The 13,957-nt window shown below is 38.5% G+C and overlaps 2 protein-coding genes across 2 annotated transcripts in view; one reads left to right on the forward strand and one right to left on the reverse strand.

The window, feature by feature from the left end:
* Positions 1 to 10,318, forward strand: part of TARBP1 (TAR (HIV-1) RNA binding protein 1) — a 32,062-nt gene extending 21,744 nt beyond the window's left edge. Inside the window, exons 20-30 of the mRNA XM_064708505.1 lie at positions 873 to 993; positions 1,807 to 1,917; positions 2,484 to 2,633; positions 3,789 to 3,875; positions 4,437 to 4,633; positions 5,124 to 5,205; positions 6,529 to 6,700; positions 6,924 to 7,115; positions 8,016 to 8,140; positions 8,616 to 8,752; positions 9,939 to 10,318. Of these exons, the coding sequence (XP_064564575.1) occupies positions 873 to 993; positions 1,807 to 1,917; positions 2,484 to 2,633; positions 3,789 to 3,875; positions 4,437 to 4,633; positions 5,124 to 5,205; positions 6,529 to 6,700; positions 6,924 to 7,115; positions 8,016 to 8,140; positions 8,616 to 8,752; positions 9,939 to 10,104 (1,540 nt within the window). The 3' untranslated portion in view covers positions 10,105 to 10,318. The remainder of the gene's footprint in view (positions 1 to 872; positions 994 to 1,806; positions 1,918 to 2,483; positions 2,634 to 3,788; positions 3,876 to 4,436; positions 4,634 to 5,123; positions 5,206 to 6,528; positions 6,701 to 6,923; positions 7,116 to 8,015; positions 8,141 to 8,615; positions 8,753 to 9,938) is intronic.
* A 608-nt stretch (positions 10,319 to 10,926) lies between these two features.
* Positions 10,927 to 12,692, reverse strand: LOC135444921 (cytochrome c oxidase assembly factor 6 homolog). The gene is made up of 2 exons (XM_064706987.1): positions 12,424 to 12,692; positions 10,927 to 11,393 (listed from the first exon to the last, which is right to left on the reverse strand). Exons 1-2 carry the CDS (start codon positions 12,565 to 12,567, stop codon positions 11,298 to 11,300), a joined length of 240 nt encoding a protein of 79 aa, XP_064563057.1. The 5' UTR covers positions 12,568 to 12,692; the 3' UTR covers positions 10,927 to 11,297.
* Between the last annotated feature and the right edge of the window lie 1,265 nt (positions 12,693 to 13,957).

Raw genomic sequence — 13,957 nt, forward strand, 5'->3', positions numbered from 1 at the left:
AATACATACCTTGTCATTGTAAGAAAGACAGTTAAAAAACTCAGGTTTTAATGCAGCCAGATTTTGAGCCACCTTTTTACCATTGGTTGCAAGCCCTTTTCTACTGTGTGCTGCCCAAAGGCTCTGCCTCCAGCCTTTGAAATGGGGATGTTTGCTACTGGATTGTTGACTTTTTTTTTTTTTTAATAGTTTCACTCCCATTTTTATTCAGTGGAAGAAATTCAGGGAAAAAGTTATTTCACCTTTCTGAAGGTTATCAGAAATGTTAGTAGTCTATAAAACCTGATCTTCTAAAAAAATCCACTGCAAAAGTTCACTACTCCTGTATTTTCCCCAAGAGCTTTTTGGTAATCATATATTTTCTTGTGATGCTTGCAGCTGTCACAACCTATAATGTCATTAATTTTATTCTTGCCATGAATTGTTCTGGATGTCTGTACTTAACTAATAGGAATGAATTGCTGTTTGGGATTAGATATTTCACCAAACTGTAAGCATAAATTAGTTATTAGAAGATTACAGATTACAGGCACAAAATTTTAAAAACTTTCTGATGCAGCTTTTTCTATGGAAAAGTTTTTTAAACACCTAGTCTATCTAGAGTTCTTTAGTAACATCTAAAAAGTTTTTTTAGATGTTACTAAAGAACTCTAGATAGACTTGGGGTCAGGTTTTGAACTCACTAATTTTTTTCATCACCAATGATGAACGGATTTTAAAATTGCACTTCTGGGTATTTTCATGTTGTCTCACTGTAGACAATTTGATGGCTGTATCTTCCAGATGATGTTTGGTGCTTTTTTATGATTTAGGAATTATCTTTATGTCTAAACAAGTAGAGTTTGATTTTTATTTTTATTCATATTTTACAGTACAAATCGAGATGATCACTTTGTTCGCATTTGTGCTGTTAAATTTCTGTGCTTGTTGGATGGAACAAATATCTTGCATAAGACGTTTATAGAAGACATTTTCATCAAACTACTTGATAAGGTAAAATTTCTCTTGGTATATAAACGCACTGTTAGTACAACTAGTAAAATGCAAAATACTTACTGTTGACAGGATGCATTTATTGTTGTTTGTGTAGACTCTAGATTTGCCAAGTAATATTCTTTTCTTTGTTAAGAAACTGAAGTTAATTCAACCAGAATAGTAAAAATTGCCTTTTGCATTTATTTCTCTCTTTTTAGTGGATATTTTAGTTTCCTGGAACATTATCCAAATTGTAACCATTGTTCCTTTAAGAATCTTCCTTTAGGCTGCATTCTGAAGCACTGCATTTCACTTTAACTATTGCAGACTACCTCTTAAATTGAGAGAACTACTGTCTCCTTAGAATACCTTTATAGATAGAAATGATGGAGAAGGTTGGGGTCCAGTTTTTGTTTATATGAGAGCTACTCATGCATTGGCAGGAGTCTAAAGTCAAAATTACTGCAGCTGCTGTTAGAACATGACCCATACGTTCTGGTACTGTTGAATCCTGCTTTTGTCTGACGAACTAGGAATGTGTGGGTCCCTCATTCCTCGCAATTAAGTACTGCAGAGAAATTATTAATATTTGTGCTGTGAGATCGACCAAGCAGGGAAAAGTGAGCTTTAGTAGATATTTACTTACTTTATTGTTTAATTATAAGCTTCAGAATTTAATTCTTAATAAATTAAGTAAATATATTTTCCTAAGCTTATGTTCAGTGCTGATCCCAGCTTTGTAGATGATGCTTTCTTAGTACAGGAGAGTGTATTTACATGTATTCAAATTTAAAGGAAGAATAGGCTATAAACCTTTTAATTTTCTTTCAGGATGAGCTGGTGTCCAGGTCTAGAACACGCTATTATGCAAACTCTTTGCAGCATAGAATTAAAAACCGAGTATGGCAGACACTCCTAGTTCTTCTTCCAAAGCTTAACCAGGTATTGCTCTTGACAATTAATTTTTAAATAAATAAATACCTGCCTATTTCAAGACCTAATTTGGTGTCATGCAAGCTGCATATGTTAAATTACAGCAGGGTATAAAAGGCATGTAACCTGTGGCTGATGTGGAAGTTCTGTGTTGTGGAAGTTTTATGTTGCTAAATTCTTTGTGTAAAGTCATGGATTTATCATGCATTTCTAGAGGACACTGCAAACTGATTCTTAGATTTGTGAATTTTAGGAGGCCAGATTGTTCCTGTTAAAGCTAACTAAAAGTTTGTGCTGACTATCTGATTAAAAGCTTTTCATTTAGTAAAAAAGTTGCTAGTTTATAAACAGTCAAGAAATTGACAAGTGTTACTTTCATCAAATGCTGCTTCATAAGAAAATATTTGAGAAGTATAATAAAGAAATTAGATGGTTTTAAAATGCTTTCATTTGCATCTTGAAAAATATATCTAATACTATGATAAAGGTGGGAATGTTCTTTTATTTAATTTTTTTTTCTTCATGGAAATAACTCTAATAATATACTAAAGGATTGCCTGATTTTGTTTTCTCAGAATTTTTTGAGTGGAACTCTTGACAGAGTTTTTCAGGCTGGATTCAGTAATAATCAGGCATCTGTGAAATACTTCATAGAATGGATTGTTATCTTGACTCTACATAAATATCCCCAATTCCTTGATAAATTCTGGGATTGCTTTTGCTATGTAAGTAAGACCTTTGGCATTCATTTGAAGAGTAATTTGAACAGGGAGGGTACAGTTTGTCACCCCATTCCTTATTTTTTGTGTGTTCCAGTCTTCCTTTAAAAGCAGAGGGCTGCTGAGCAGTTTAGCTTGTGAGTCTGAGCAATAATCTGAGACACCTAAAAACGGCCAAAGAAAAATCATTTCTTCTGTGGAGAGATTTCCTTTAATGATGTTTTATTCTGGGCAGAGTGGAGCTGGCATAGTGAGTCAAGACTAGTCCAGTATAAGAGCCATCAGGACCACATAGACACCCTAGATCCTGGGTCTGGAGGTCTAAATTACTTGTGGTTTCCACAGCCCACCTTTGTCTATTTTATCATTTTTGTCCCATCCTCTTTGTCAGCGAGAACATGACTTGTATAATACATATTCAATTTGCAGCTTTTAGTATGGACTTCTCTCACGGTGGAGTTCTGTAATGAGATTTTAGAACTGGAGCAGGGTTTGAGTGATGATACCCAAAAGTTGTGAAAGGGTTGGCTGAGGAGAGCTGAGTGTTTCAAAATTCATTCCAAAAGCTTGGGCTGTTGGAATTGCTGTCCTTTTAGCAGATGATAATTTGTTGGATCAAAGTGATTTCATGCTGATAATAACAAATGTACTATCACAGTGAGCCCATTCAAACCATCAGAGCAAGCAGAAAACACGTAGATTTATGAGAAGGGAATACAGATTGCATTTTCAGAGGCTCTCCTGGTGTTGAGGAATGCATTTAGTGCAGGTGGCTCAGTGTGCAACTGCAGTGTGAGCTGCAGATTGAGCTCTGGGTAGTGGGAGCCTCAGGCAAGAGGCTGTAGAATGGTGCTGACCTTTTGCATTCCTGGGGAATACAGTGAACTTGGGTTGAATTTTAGCTCACTTGTACCACTATGTACTTCATTCTGTCTGATGTGTTAGGAAAATGCAAATAACATGTTAGGAAGAACTAAATCCTAATAATATTGACCTTGTATTAGCAGAAATTTGGCTGTGGAAACAAGTAGATTTTTAATAGTGTCAATATTATTGCATGTGCCGAACATAGTGTGAAAATGCATAAAAGTATAAAAGTATATCTCTTGTTCCATTCCTTTTTACTTACTACATACTTTTACTACTACTTTTTTACTTTAGGATGAAGAAAAGCTTAAAAAAAGCATCTGCACATTTTTATCAGTGTTGGCCCACTTTGACATCATTCTTCAAAATACCTCAGAGAAGGTACTTTTCTCTAAGAGTGTTCATTCTTTATTCACCTCCAGTGCTTATACAGAGTTCTGAATTGAAAATAGACTGCCAAAATGTTTAAGTATCTCTTTAATACCTACTTCCTACTAAGGTATCCTTTGTGATGCAAAACACCAACTCTTCCTGTCACCTCTATAAAATATTGGACTTTGGAAAATTAGCTAGCTTAGCAGGTGTTCTGGTTACATAGAGCCTGATTACCTGTGAGATTTTCTAGAATAGCAACCTCAGTTTTACATAAACATGTGGATGCACCTGGGTTTGTTGTTCTTGCTACTCTTTTAATCAGAAATAAGTTGACGTTTCCTTGTAGGCAGAATAATGATTTTTAGAGCAAATGAATACCTTTTCAAAGAACAAGTGAGGCTGTAGGTTTTGTCCTGATGAGATGGAATGAAGGAAATTATATTAATTTTAAAGCTTTGTGATTTCCAAAAGGATATCTTTTGAGGAGCTTTTTCTTGGGCCAGTCATAACTTCTGAATTGTACATTAAGACTTAACATAAAAGAAGCTTCTTTGTCTGTTTCTTTAGAAGCCAGCTTTGAAGAAAGCCCTCCTAGTTGTTCTGCAGTGGTGCTTCAGCCATAATTTCAGCGTTCGACTTTATGCATTAATTGCCCTTAAAAAAATCTGGGCTATGTGCAGAATGCTGCATGTGGAAGAATTTGAAGCTCTGACACCAGTTATTGAATCTAGCCTTCAACAAGTGGAAAACATGCATGGCACAGGGTTAGTAATGCAGCTTCACATTGTTCTTCTGAGCCATTTGCAGCAAGTTACATTTTCTAAAATGGCACTTGGTAATTTTTATGGGGGTTTTTATTACTATTTAAAAAGAAGTTGGTATGGGGAGACACGATACAGAAAAAAAGCAGCAAAGGGAAGAGTCTTGACTTAGTTGGTTTTTTTTAACAGCTAAAATCTGACACTGAACCATCCAATTTCCATGGGATACTTCTTGCCAAACTCATTCCTTTTGGTAATAGAATTTGGAGACGTGTCTTTCTTTTGGGCCTTTCTTGAAACATGAGTAAAGCTTATTTTCTGAATGCTGTAATTTTTTAAAAATGGGCCCTTACTTAATTGTTGAAGTATTTTCTTTCCTGTACAAGATACAGTAAATAAATTAGGTTGCCTTGTGCCAATCTTACAATTGAATTTTTCAATTTAATTTCCTTTGCTTTTTAAATGTATCTTGCATTACTTTCTGCACTTGCAGGAATGCCAGAAGGAACTGGCAGCGAATCCAAGATCACTTCTTCTTTGCAACGTTTCATCCAGTTGAGGATTATAGTCTAGAGGCAAGACCACACTATTTGTCTCGTTTTGCAATTGTATTTTTATCTTTTTTGGTATCTTCTAATGTGGGATGAAATTATCAACTATTATTCATTTAAACCCCCAAAAATTACTTCATCCAGATTGTGATGGGCTTTAAACTGAGATTGCATCTTAATTTTTCTACTTGATACTGTGTTAAAAACCCAGGTCAGTTAGGAAGAGGTATGTGTGATGAATGTGCCTATCTGTGGGAATTAATCAGGTTTTATATTTGTGACTGGAAAGGTTCATTCTAGTAACTGAACAGCATCTACTTAGTTGAGGTAGTTTATTAGGATTTTTAAGGTATCTGTTCCCAGAAGTTACTTGAGGTTGCTTAGCTGGATTGTTTGATGTGAAAGGGATAGAGATACATCACTTCCAGAGCACCTTTTTCAGCCACCTTTTTTGATATAGGTCAGATAACTAACAGCTGAATAAACATTTTCATCATTGAAAATGGAAGGAAGGCAAAAATAAGGGTGCAGATAAATAGACATAGAAGAACTAAGGTCAAAATACAAGATATTCATGGATATGAATATCTTTTATGTTTTTGCAGAAACAGTGCCATCTTTGACAAAAGAAATTTTTTCTTCTTTTAACTGTTGTTCTGTGAAATCTTTTTGTGAACACAAATATGCTAAACAGTAGAAAGTAGAAGTCCTTAACAGGAGGAAAAAACCCAACAAAGGGAGACTAATACTTATGAAGCATTTAAATGTATTCAGGGTGCATTTTCACCTTTGTCTTGAAGGGCACATTGGGATAAACAAAAAGTCTGGATTTTAAAGTCTTTGACTTGCTCAGTCTTTCCCTTGGGATATGTGTTTTTTCCTCCTCAATAAATCGTGGTTAGTTAGATGTATTGGTTTTGCTGAGCTGGATTTTACCACTAGATCTTAAAGCTTTCAACTATTTTTCTTTTGACATTAAATAAATCCTTTACTAGAAAGTTCTAAGAGTATTTGACAACTCTTCAGTGTTACACATACAAGATTTCCTCTAGACCCTTGTGCTGAGAAGCATAGTGTTAATTCTTTGGTATTCTAGAATTTCAGTACATTAATCAGTGCAGATCCTCAGGAAAAGTTTAATTAGACAGTAAGTCTAGACTTATGGAAGTTTTGGCTAGCACTATAAGTAAAGTTATGAATATTGAGAGATATACTGGTAAGCTGTATGAAATACCAAGAAAAAAAGTATTAAAAGCATAGGAGGTTAGATAGTCGACATGTTCCATTAATTATCTATTTTTGCTTGCTTTAGTGACACTCTGCTGATAACACTGTGTTCCATTGCAGACAATATTTTACATCCTTCCCCGCCTTTCAGAGCTGGCTGAGGATGAATGGATCTCCCTCTCTAGATTTGACAGATTCACTGACATTCCTTGGCCAGCAGCGTTTCAGTGGTGCCATTCCCGAACGGAGCTTCGTGAGCTGAAACCAAGTGACTGGGCTCAGCAAGACATGGGTAAAATAGAGCTAATCTGCATAAATTGTAATTATTGGTATTCAGCCTGACCTCTGGTTTTCAGCTGAAGTAAACTTGCAGAAGTGAGCAGAATATGTCCCATAAAATAATAGTAGATCATGAATGGTATCTCCAGTATCACCATTTGGATTATCTTCTTTTTTGAAGCACTAGTTTCACTCCCACTTGCATATCCATATGAATGTACAATTTATTGTTACAGGTTCACATCTGGCTGAAGCAGACAGCCAGACAGAGTGGACTGATGTTCAGAAGAAGATTATACCCTGGAAGAACAGTACTCCTAGTTTAGACTTGGAAATGGCATTTCAGGATCGTGCTGCTAAACTTGGCAAATCAAACAGCAGATTGATTGTGGTGGCTTCACTTATTGATAAACCTACCAATTTAGGAGGTAAGGTTGATTGCACGTAGTCAAACTTTTATTTTAGACCTTGGAGCACACTTAGAGAACAAAAGTTAATTTCATATTATTTTGATAATTAGAAAATTATTTAAGTACTGCTCAGGAGAATAGATCATTATCCTGAAAGAAACTGGTAGCCAAAGAAAGGAGTCTTCTACAGTTACATTTTGAGGAAAAAGAAAAGAACTTACACATAGCATGCATTAACTAAGTAGAATTTTGCTGTAAATCATGCTCAGTTTCTTGATAATTCTGTATTTGCTACAGTTGAGTTTTTCAACTGTGTGTGCAATTAAAGGGAATTCTTTGCTTTTGCATTTTTTTTCTGTAACAATTAAACCAAATCTTGTAAACCTACAAGATTCTCATGTCTGTTGGACAGCAGGGCCCCATTTCCCCATTAAAACTGCCTTCACGATGTGTCGGCTATGACATAATAAATCCTGCAAATACTTTATTGCCATTTGTGTTTGATGTTAGCAGTTTCAGTAACTGCAGTGGGTAATGAAAAGCCCACAGGCTATTATTGCTGTCTGCACTCCAATGCTGTGATGTGTCATCCTCTGTCATTTAACAGGTGTGGATGTGTCAAACCATCCAGCCTTGCTAAGGCTTGGACACCTAACTCCTTACTTCGTATAATTAGTATTGTAAAAGCATGTTTTCAAGACACAGTGCTTTTCTAATTTTTATATTTCTGCTAAATTGCAAAACACTTTTTTCCTGTAATTCATATGGAACAAGGTGTGGCTTGGAAGACCTGAAATTAATTAAAAATAGATAACTAAAGTAGCCATTTCTCTTCTGCATTCTTTGTCATTTTCACTCGGTGTTCTGGCTTGGTGTTTAGTTTCTACACAAAAATAGCTTTATTTCTTGTTTTTGTAGGTTTATGTCGTACAAGTGAAATATTTGGGGCATCTGCACTAGTTGTTGGCAGTCTTCATTACATACAGGATAAGCAGTTTCAGCATCTGAGTGTTTCTGCAGAGCAGTGGCTCCCCCTTGTCGAGGTGAATGGAAACGTTTTAATAGCTAAAAAATGTGCTCAGAATCTTCTGTTTGTCCGATGCATAGTTCAGAGCCTTACATTTTTAACTTGAAAAAAATATCTTTTTGTTTAATGGAAGCTCCTGCTGTTACCTCTGACACTTAATCTTGTATGTTTTGGGTCAACCTTATAAAAAAGAATTTAGAAAATACTTGCAATTTGTTATTGCTGTGATGCGCTGATTATGTGAGTTGTAATTGTTACGTCTTTGTTCATGGTATTTGTGAGGGTATTTTGTGCCATTAACTTTTTGTGCTACTGCTGAAAAGCTTTTAAAATGTTAAGCTATTTATATGGATGGAGTCTTTGGGGATGAAAGTCATTTATCTTAAAAAGTGTCCAAGTAAATTGTTGTGGTTTTTTTTACAATAATTTCAGAAGTTTACAAAAGGTGATATTTATATATTTTTGTATTTCTCTCTACTTTTAATGCACAGGTGAAACCATCTCAGCTAGTTGATTATTTACAGGAGAAAAAAACAGAAGGCTACACTATTATTGGTGTGGAGCAAACAGCTAAAAGTTTTGATCTCACAGAATATTGCTTCCCAGAGAAATCACTATTATTGCTGGGGTAAGAGCACACACTGTTTTGTAAACCTACCTCTTGCAGTCCATCCCTTTCTCTAGTCAAGAGTTTGATCACATGAAAACCAAGTGACACTGGTGAAGGTGATTCTGGAATGGGAAATGATCATGGAAAGAGCAGTCCTTGGCTTTGTGTGCTAAAGTATTGCTATCTACTGAATGACCCTTCTCATATTTAACAACCAATGGAACACCTTTTAATAAGGAGTGGAGGTAGCAACAGCATGGGTTGTATTTTTCTGGGAGTGCTGAAGACACCTTCTGTTCAGTTTTGTTTGGGGCCCTGTGTGTGTGGGCTGTGAGCTCAGTGAGGAGGAAGCTGGGTTTGCCCTACTGAGCTGGGTGAGGAGGGCTGGAGCAGACTGAGTGGGCATGGCTGGGAGGTGATTTAAAACATCAGGATGAGAGGCACAAGGTGAAGTAGCAAGTTTCTGCAGTACAAGCAGAGCTTGGGACAACTTCAGAGAAAAGCAGTTATCAGTTTCTATAAGCAGACAAGCCTCAGATGTGATACAAAGGGGGAGAGGCTACTTAAAGAAATCTGCAGTAAAGCACATAGCAGTGAGAAAGCTCCTGATATTGCAGGGCTACTGAGTGAGACCAGGAAGAAGGGCCTGGCTATCCTCTTAGGACAAAGATTTTTTTCAACTTTTTTCATGTAGCTTGTCTTCAGAATGGAGTGCTCATAATCACTTTGTTCTATTCTAATTAAAAATAATAGTTTTAATTACCAGTCAACTTCAGTATTCTCTGGTGTGTTCAGTTTGGACATTCCTTTGTGCCAAGACTGGAATGTAAAGTGGGCAGTTAAATTTTCCTGCTGTGCCAGCAGCTTCATACCATGGTGATTTCACTATAGATGGTTTAAAAACAAAAGCAGAGTCTTTATGCTGGGTGCTCAGCTATTGCTTGGCCAGTGAACTGAAAACAGTCTTCCACCAAGTTTTTTATATCAAAAGTTAAGTCAGCTCCCTCCACGTTTTCTTTGTAATGTATTACTGTTTTTAAACAATTTCTTGTCATCAGAAGTGACAAGAAATTGTGCCTTACCCCGTAGGCAGATGTGGCATTTGCCAAGAGGCGTTTGGATGCTGTTTTGACATTTGTATTTTTTGCTTTCTGGAACACACATGCCCTCTCTCAGATGCGAGTTACTGTTTCTTCTTTCCTAGAAACGAACATGAAGGAATCCCAGCCAACCTGATTCACCACCTGGATGTCTGTGTGGAAATTCCTCAGCAGGGCATCATCCGGTCCCTCAATGTCCATGTGAGCGGGGCTCTGCTGATCTGGGAGTACACAAGACAACAAGTGATCAAGCAAAAACAGCAGCAATGACTGCCCAGAGTCTGGTGCCTTACTGTACAGCTGGATGGCTTCCTACGGTGCTACCACGTGAAGTTCTGGATAGATGAGATACAAACTCAGGGTGAAAGAGGATTCTCAACTTTGCATGTTCTGTTCTCTCCAGTGTTCAGAGTGACTTTTAAATGCCTTAATACTTTACCTCCTTAAATTGTTGCATTGGAAATAAATGCTATTTATATTGCAAGTGGTGTATGTGTTTTTTTTCTGCTGAATGTCAGCACAGTACTGTGGACAATCTGAAATTCAAAACACAGGATTTTTACTGCAGGAACTTCAGTTGTGGTGACTGTGCTTGAAATTGAATTTGTGCCTTTAACCATAGTATTAAATGATTCCAGCACCTAGATATACTAGGTTATATGACTTTTGGAAGGTAACTCCACTTACATAATTACATTCAATCCTGCTCCTTGTTTAAATGTCTTCTACAGCCACATTTATTAATCCTGCTGTAAACAGTCTGTACCTTTAAATAAAGCTGCATCACTAAGGTAATCCAATTCTACAAAAGGCCATAATGTGAGAATTGTCATAAATCACTGGACATATTCTAGTAGAGATACTGACTGAAAACCTATCACCAGTGTAAAAATTCCTATTGCTTAAAAAAAAAAAAGAGCATCCTTCAAAAAGTGAATTACATATCACATGCACAGGATGCTTTACGTCTCCTAATGACCACTGTTGTGTAAGTTAATATCTGACTTAAACTGTATTTTAAAACACTTTGAAATACTTGGTAAATTACAATTACACATTTTATTATACAACCCACTGTTTTCGACAAAAAAGGCAAGTTGGAATGGACTTTTTTAATTTAGGAAAAGGGGTGGATCACTTACAGAAAAACAATTTCATTTTCTCTTTGGAATATGTACATAGCAGTATTAAATAATCATTTATTCCTGTGAAATAATTTTACTAATTATACATTCAAACCCTTAAATTTATGAACAGCCCTGCACCACATTTCTTTGACTTTAACTCATCAAAAAGCTGTCCATGACCCCTTTTTTAGCAGTCATGTCAGACCTGGCAACAAGAAGAGCAGTCTGCATCTCAGGGAGACTGCTACATTGAGTTCTTGCACTCAAGCAGCTTCTGTTGCTTTCTCTGGCTTCTTCCTCCTCTAGTTAGTCAGACTTGATTTGAGAGCAGAGTTCCTAAGCCTTTCCAGCAGCTTCTGGAGGACTATACCCTTCTGTTTCAAGCTTCTTTTTGTATTTTAAAAAGTCTCTTCTTTTGTCAAAGTGTTTAACCTGTTTAAAAAGAGAAACAATGTTCATTATAATAAACCAGCAAAAGGAAGGGGTTTTGTGTAAACAGCCTTTGATCACTGAACTGAAGGACGATTTCAATGCACTAGTTAGGAGTTTCTTTTGTTGAAGACTAAAGAGCGGTGTGTTTAGTTTTTGGGGGTTCTTTACCATTTGGAAATCAAACTTCTGGTTTTTTAGGTTTACCACCTGTTACTTCATGAAGATCTTGTATGCTTTTCTCTTTTCACTGCTCTGAACAAAAATTATTTGTGATGCAAAATTAAGTCCAGCAGCTTTTCTATGGTATCACAGCCTGCAAAACCTCTGAGTTGTGTCTAGAACCACTGATGTGCAAAGCCCTGCAGATGAGACCATCATCCCTAGAGATAACAAACACCAGAAATGCACTGTTCAAAGTGTCAGTGCAGCAGATGTGAAGGTACTCAGGCTTTTTAGCTGCCTTCAGACTACTGCCTGCAACAGGAACTGTTCAGACACCACTGTTACCAAAGGGCAGTGCCTATTAAAAAAGAATTACAGCTTGAGCTCAGGAAACTAAAAAATACAACATGAATGGATTACATTTGGGACAGGTGCATTACTGTGAAATTACACTGCAGGAAAAAAAGGTATTTTTATGCACAAGGTAAAAGATCCCAATCTTAAAATGCCATGCACTGCATGGCCTGTGTGCCAGCTCCCTTCTGTACCGGCCTTTAAACAGAAATTTCTGCATACTTCTACAAGCTTTCAAATATCCTCTAAAACTTGCTGGTTTTTTAATAACAACAATAACCCTGTGTGTTTATCTGCAAGTTTGAGACAGCATTTTCCTTTCTCTTAGTACTATACCCTCAACACTGTTTTTTTTTTAGTTCCTGGGCCAGGCAGGGCTGCGCTCAGGAGCCTCCTTTCCCGGCCAGCCAGAAGGGTGCGAACCAAGCTCCGCCTGGAGGCACGGCAACCCCAGGCTGGGCACTGCGGGCAGCTGGGGCTGCCATCCCCATGGAGCGTCCCGCCCGGAGCTCACCCACTGCTGCGGGCAGCGCGACTCGAAGGCCCGGCGCAGCTTCTCGCACTTGGCGGCGTCATCCCCGTGGCTGTCCAGGCACTGCCAGAACTCGTCCCGGGCCCCCCAGCACGCCTTCCTCTCCTCCTTCGTCGGCGCCGCCATCCCTGAACACACCGAGGCCGCTGTCCGAGCGCTGCCCGCCGTGCCGCGGCTGCGGGCGGGGGAAGGCGCCGCCGCCGCCGGGACAGCCCCGCACAGCCCGGGACTCACCCGCCCGCCAAGGTCGCGCTCCGGAAGCGATCCCGGCCCTTCCCCGGCGTGTCCCGCCCCGCCGCCGGTCCCGCCCCGCGGTGCCGGCACGGACGCCCCGCTCGCAGGGCTCTGCCCGCTCCCGGCCCCTCAGGGCTGCCGCAGCCTCTCGGTCGCTGAAGATGCTCGCAGAAAATGAATCATTTGAAGAAAAGAAATCATTTTATTAAGCAGCAGATTCTAAGACTCGGGCAAGAAGTTAATCTACCCTGCCGCAAGCTCTTCCGCTAGCACTATTGCGAATTCGAACTAAACCTCAAGCTAAAGAAAAGCTGAGTCCTTTTGAATTGCTTTATGGAACACCATATAGAATACAAAAGAGAATGTCCACCCACTTTAAGAAGTAACACTGGCCACCTACATGGTGGCTTTAAGCAAACAGCTCAGAGAAATTGAAACACACGTAGCTGGAACTCAGAGCAGAAAGTCAGATGAGCCAGTACAGAACATACAGCCTAGAGATTGTGTGTATGTTAAGTCTCTCACAGAGAACACTTTAAAACCACAGTAAGAGGGACCGTTCCAGGTACTTCTCACCACCTTCACGGCGACCAAGATCAAGAAGCAGAATGCCTGGATCCATCACTCTCGAGTGAAGAAAGCCCCAGAGAGTGACACCAGTAATAATGAAAGACAAAAAGACTGCTGTGAAAGCACGTCAACGTGACCTAGGAATTCTTTCTGATAAAGAAGAACTAGCAACAAATGTCACACAGAATTCGTAAAAATGAATGTGTATGAACCTATTGTAAAATTGTATGCATATGTATTTGAGAGAGAGATAAAAAAAGACTTAAAGTTCCCAGAAGTACGCATGTCATTTTAAGAGAACAATTCCCACGTGTCCAGCACTGTAATAAACATACCGGTTTTACAACTTTCACAAAAGTTGTGAAGTTCTGTTTATCTCCGCAAAACAGTATCAGTTGCCTGATGTGCTTTTCTGTAATTAATTTCTGTCCGGTGTCGCCCTTTGTTGTGCACACACGATGAACAGCTGTACTTCTCCTGAGTCCCGTGCAGTGCCCTAGTGGATTGTCTGCTTCGGGAAACGAAGTGTCTCTGCTTTCCTTTTTGATGCATGAGAAAGACAGCTGGATAAAATCACGGTGTAAAATGTTTGGGGCCGGGACCGGTTTCCATGTGGTATTCATGAAGCCAACTCATAGCAGTTAGAATGCAAGTTCCAGTAATGCTGAGCAGCGGCAAGTGCTCTGAGCTACTTCAGGCTTTGTTAATTTAA

The sequence above is a fragment of the Zonotrichia leucophrys genome, chromosome 3 (assembly GCF_028769735.1).
Source record: "Zonotrichia leucophrys gambelii isolate GWCS_2022_RI chromosome 3, RI_Zleu_2.0, whole genome shotgun sequence".
In the NCBI taxonomy this organism is placed as follows: domain Eukaryota; kingdom Metazoa; phylum Chordata; class Aves; order Passeriformes; family Passerellidae; genus Zonotrichia; species Zonotrichia leucophrys.

Excerpts from the sequence above, each read along its gene's own strand:
- LOC135444921 (XM_064706987.1), bottom strand. The coding sequence starts at position 12,567 with ATGGCGGCGCCGACGAAGGAGGAGAGGAAGGCGTGCTGGGGGGCCCGG. Across the intron at positions 11,394-12,423 it reads CGCGCTGCCCGCAGCAGTGG|GTTAAACACTTTGACAAAAG; the intron begins GTGAGCTCCGGG and ends CTTTTTAAACAG.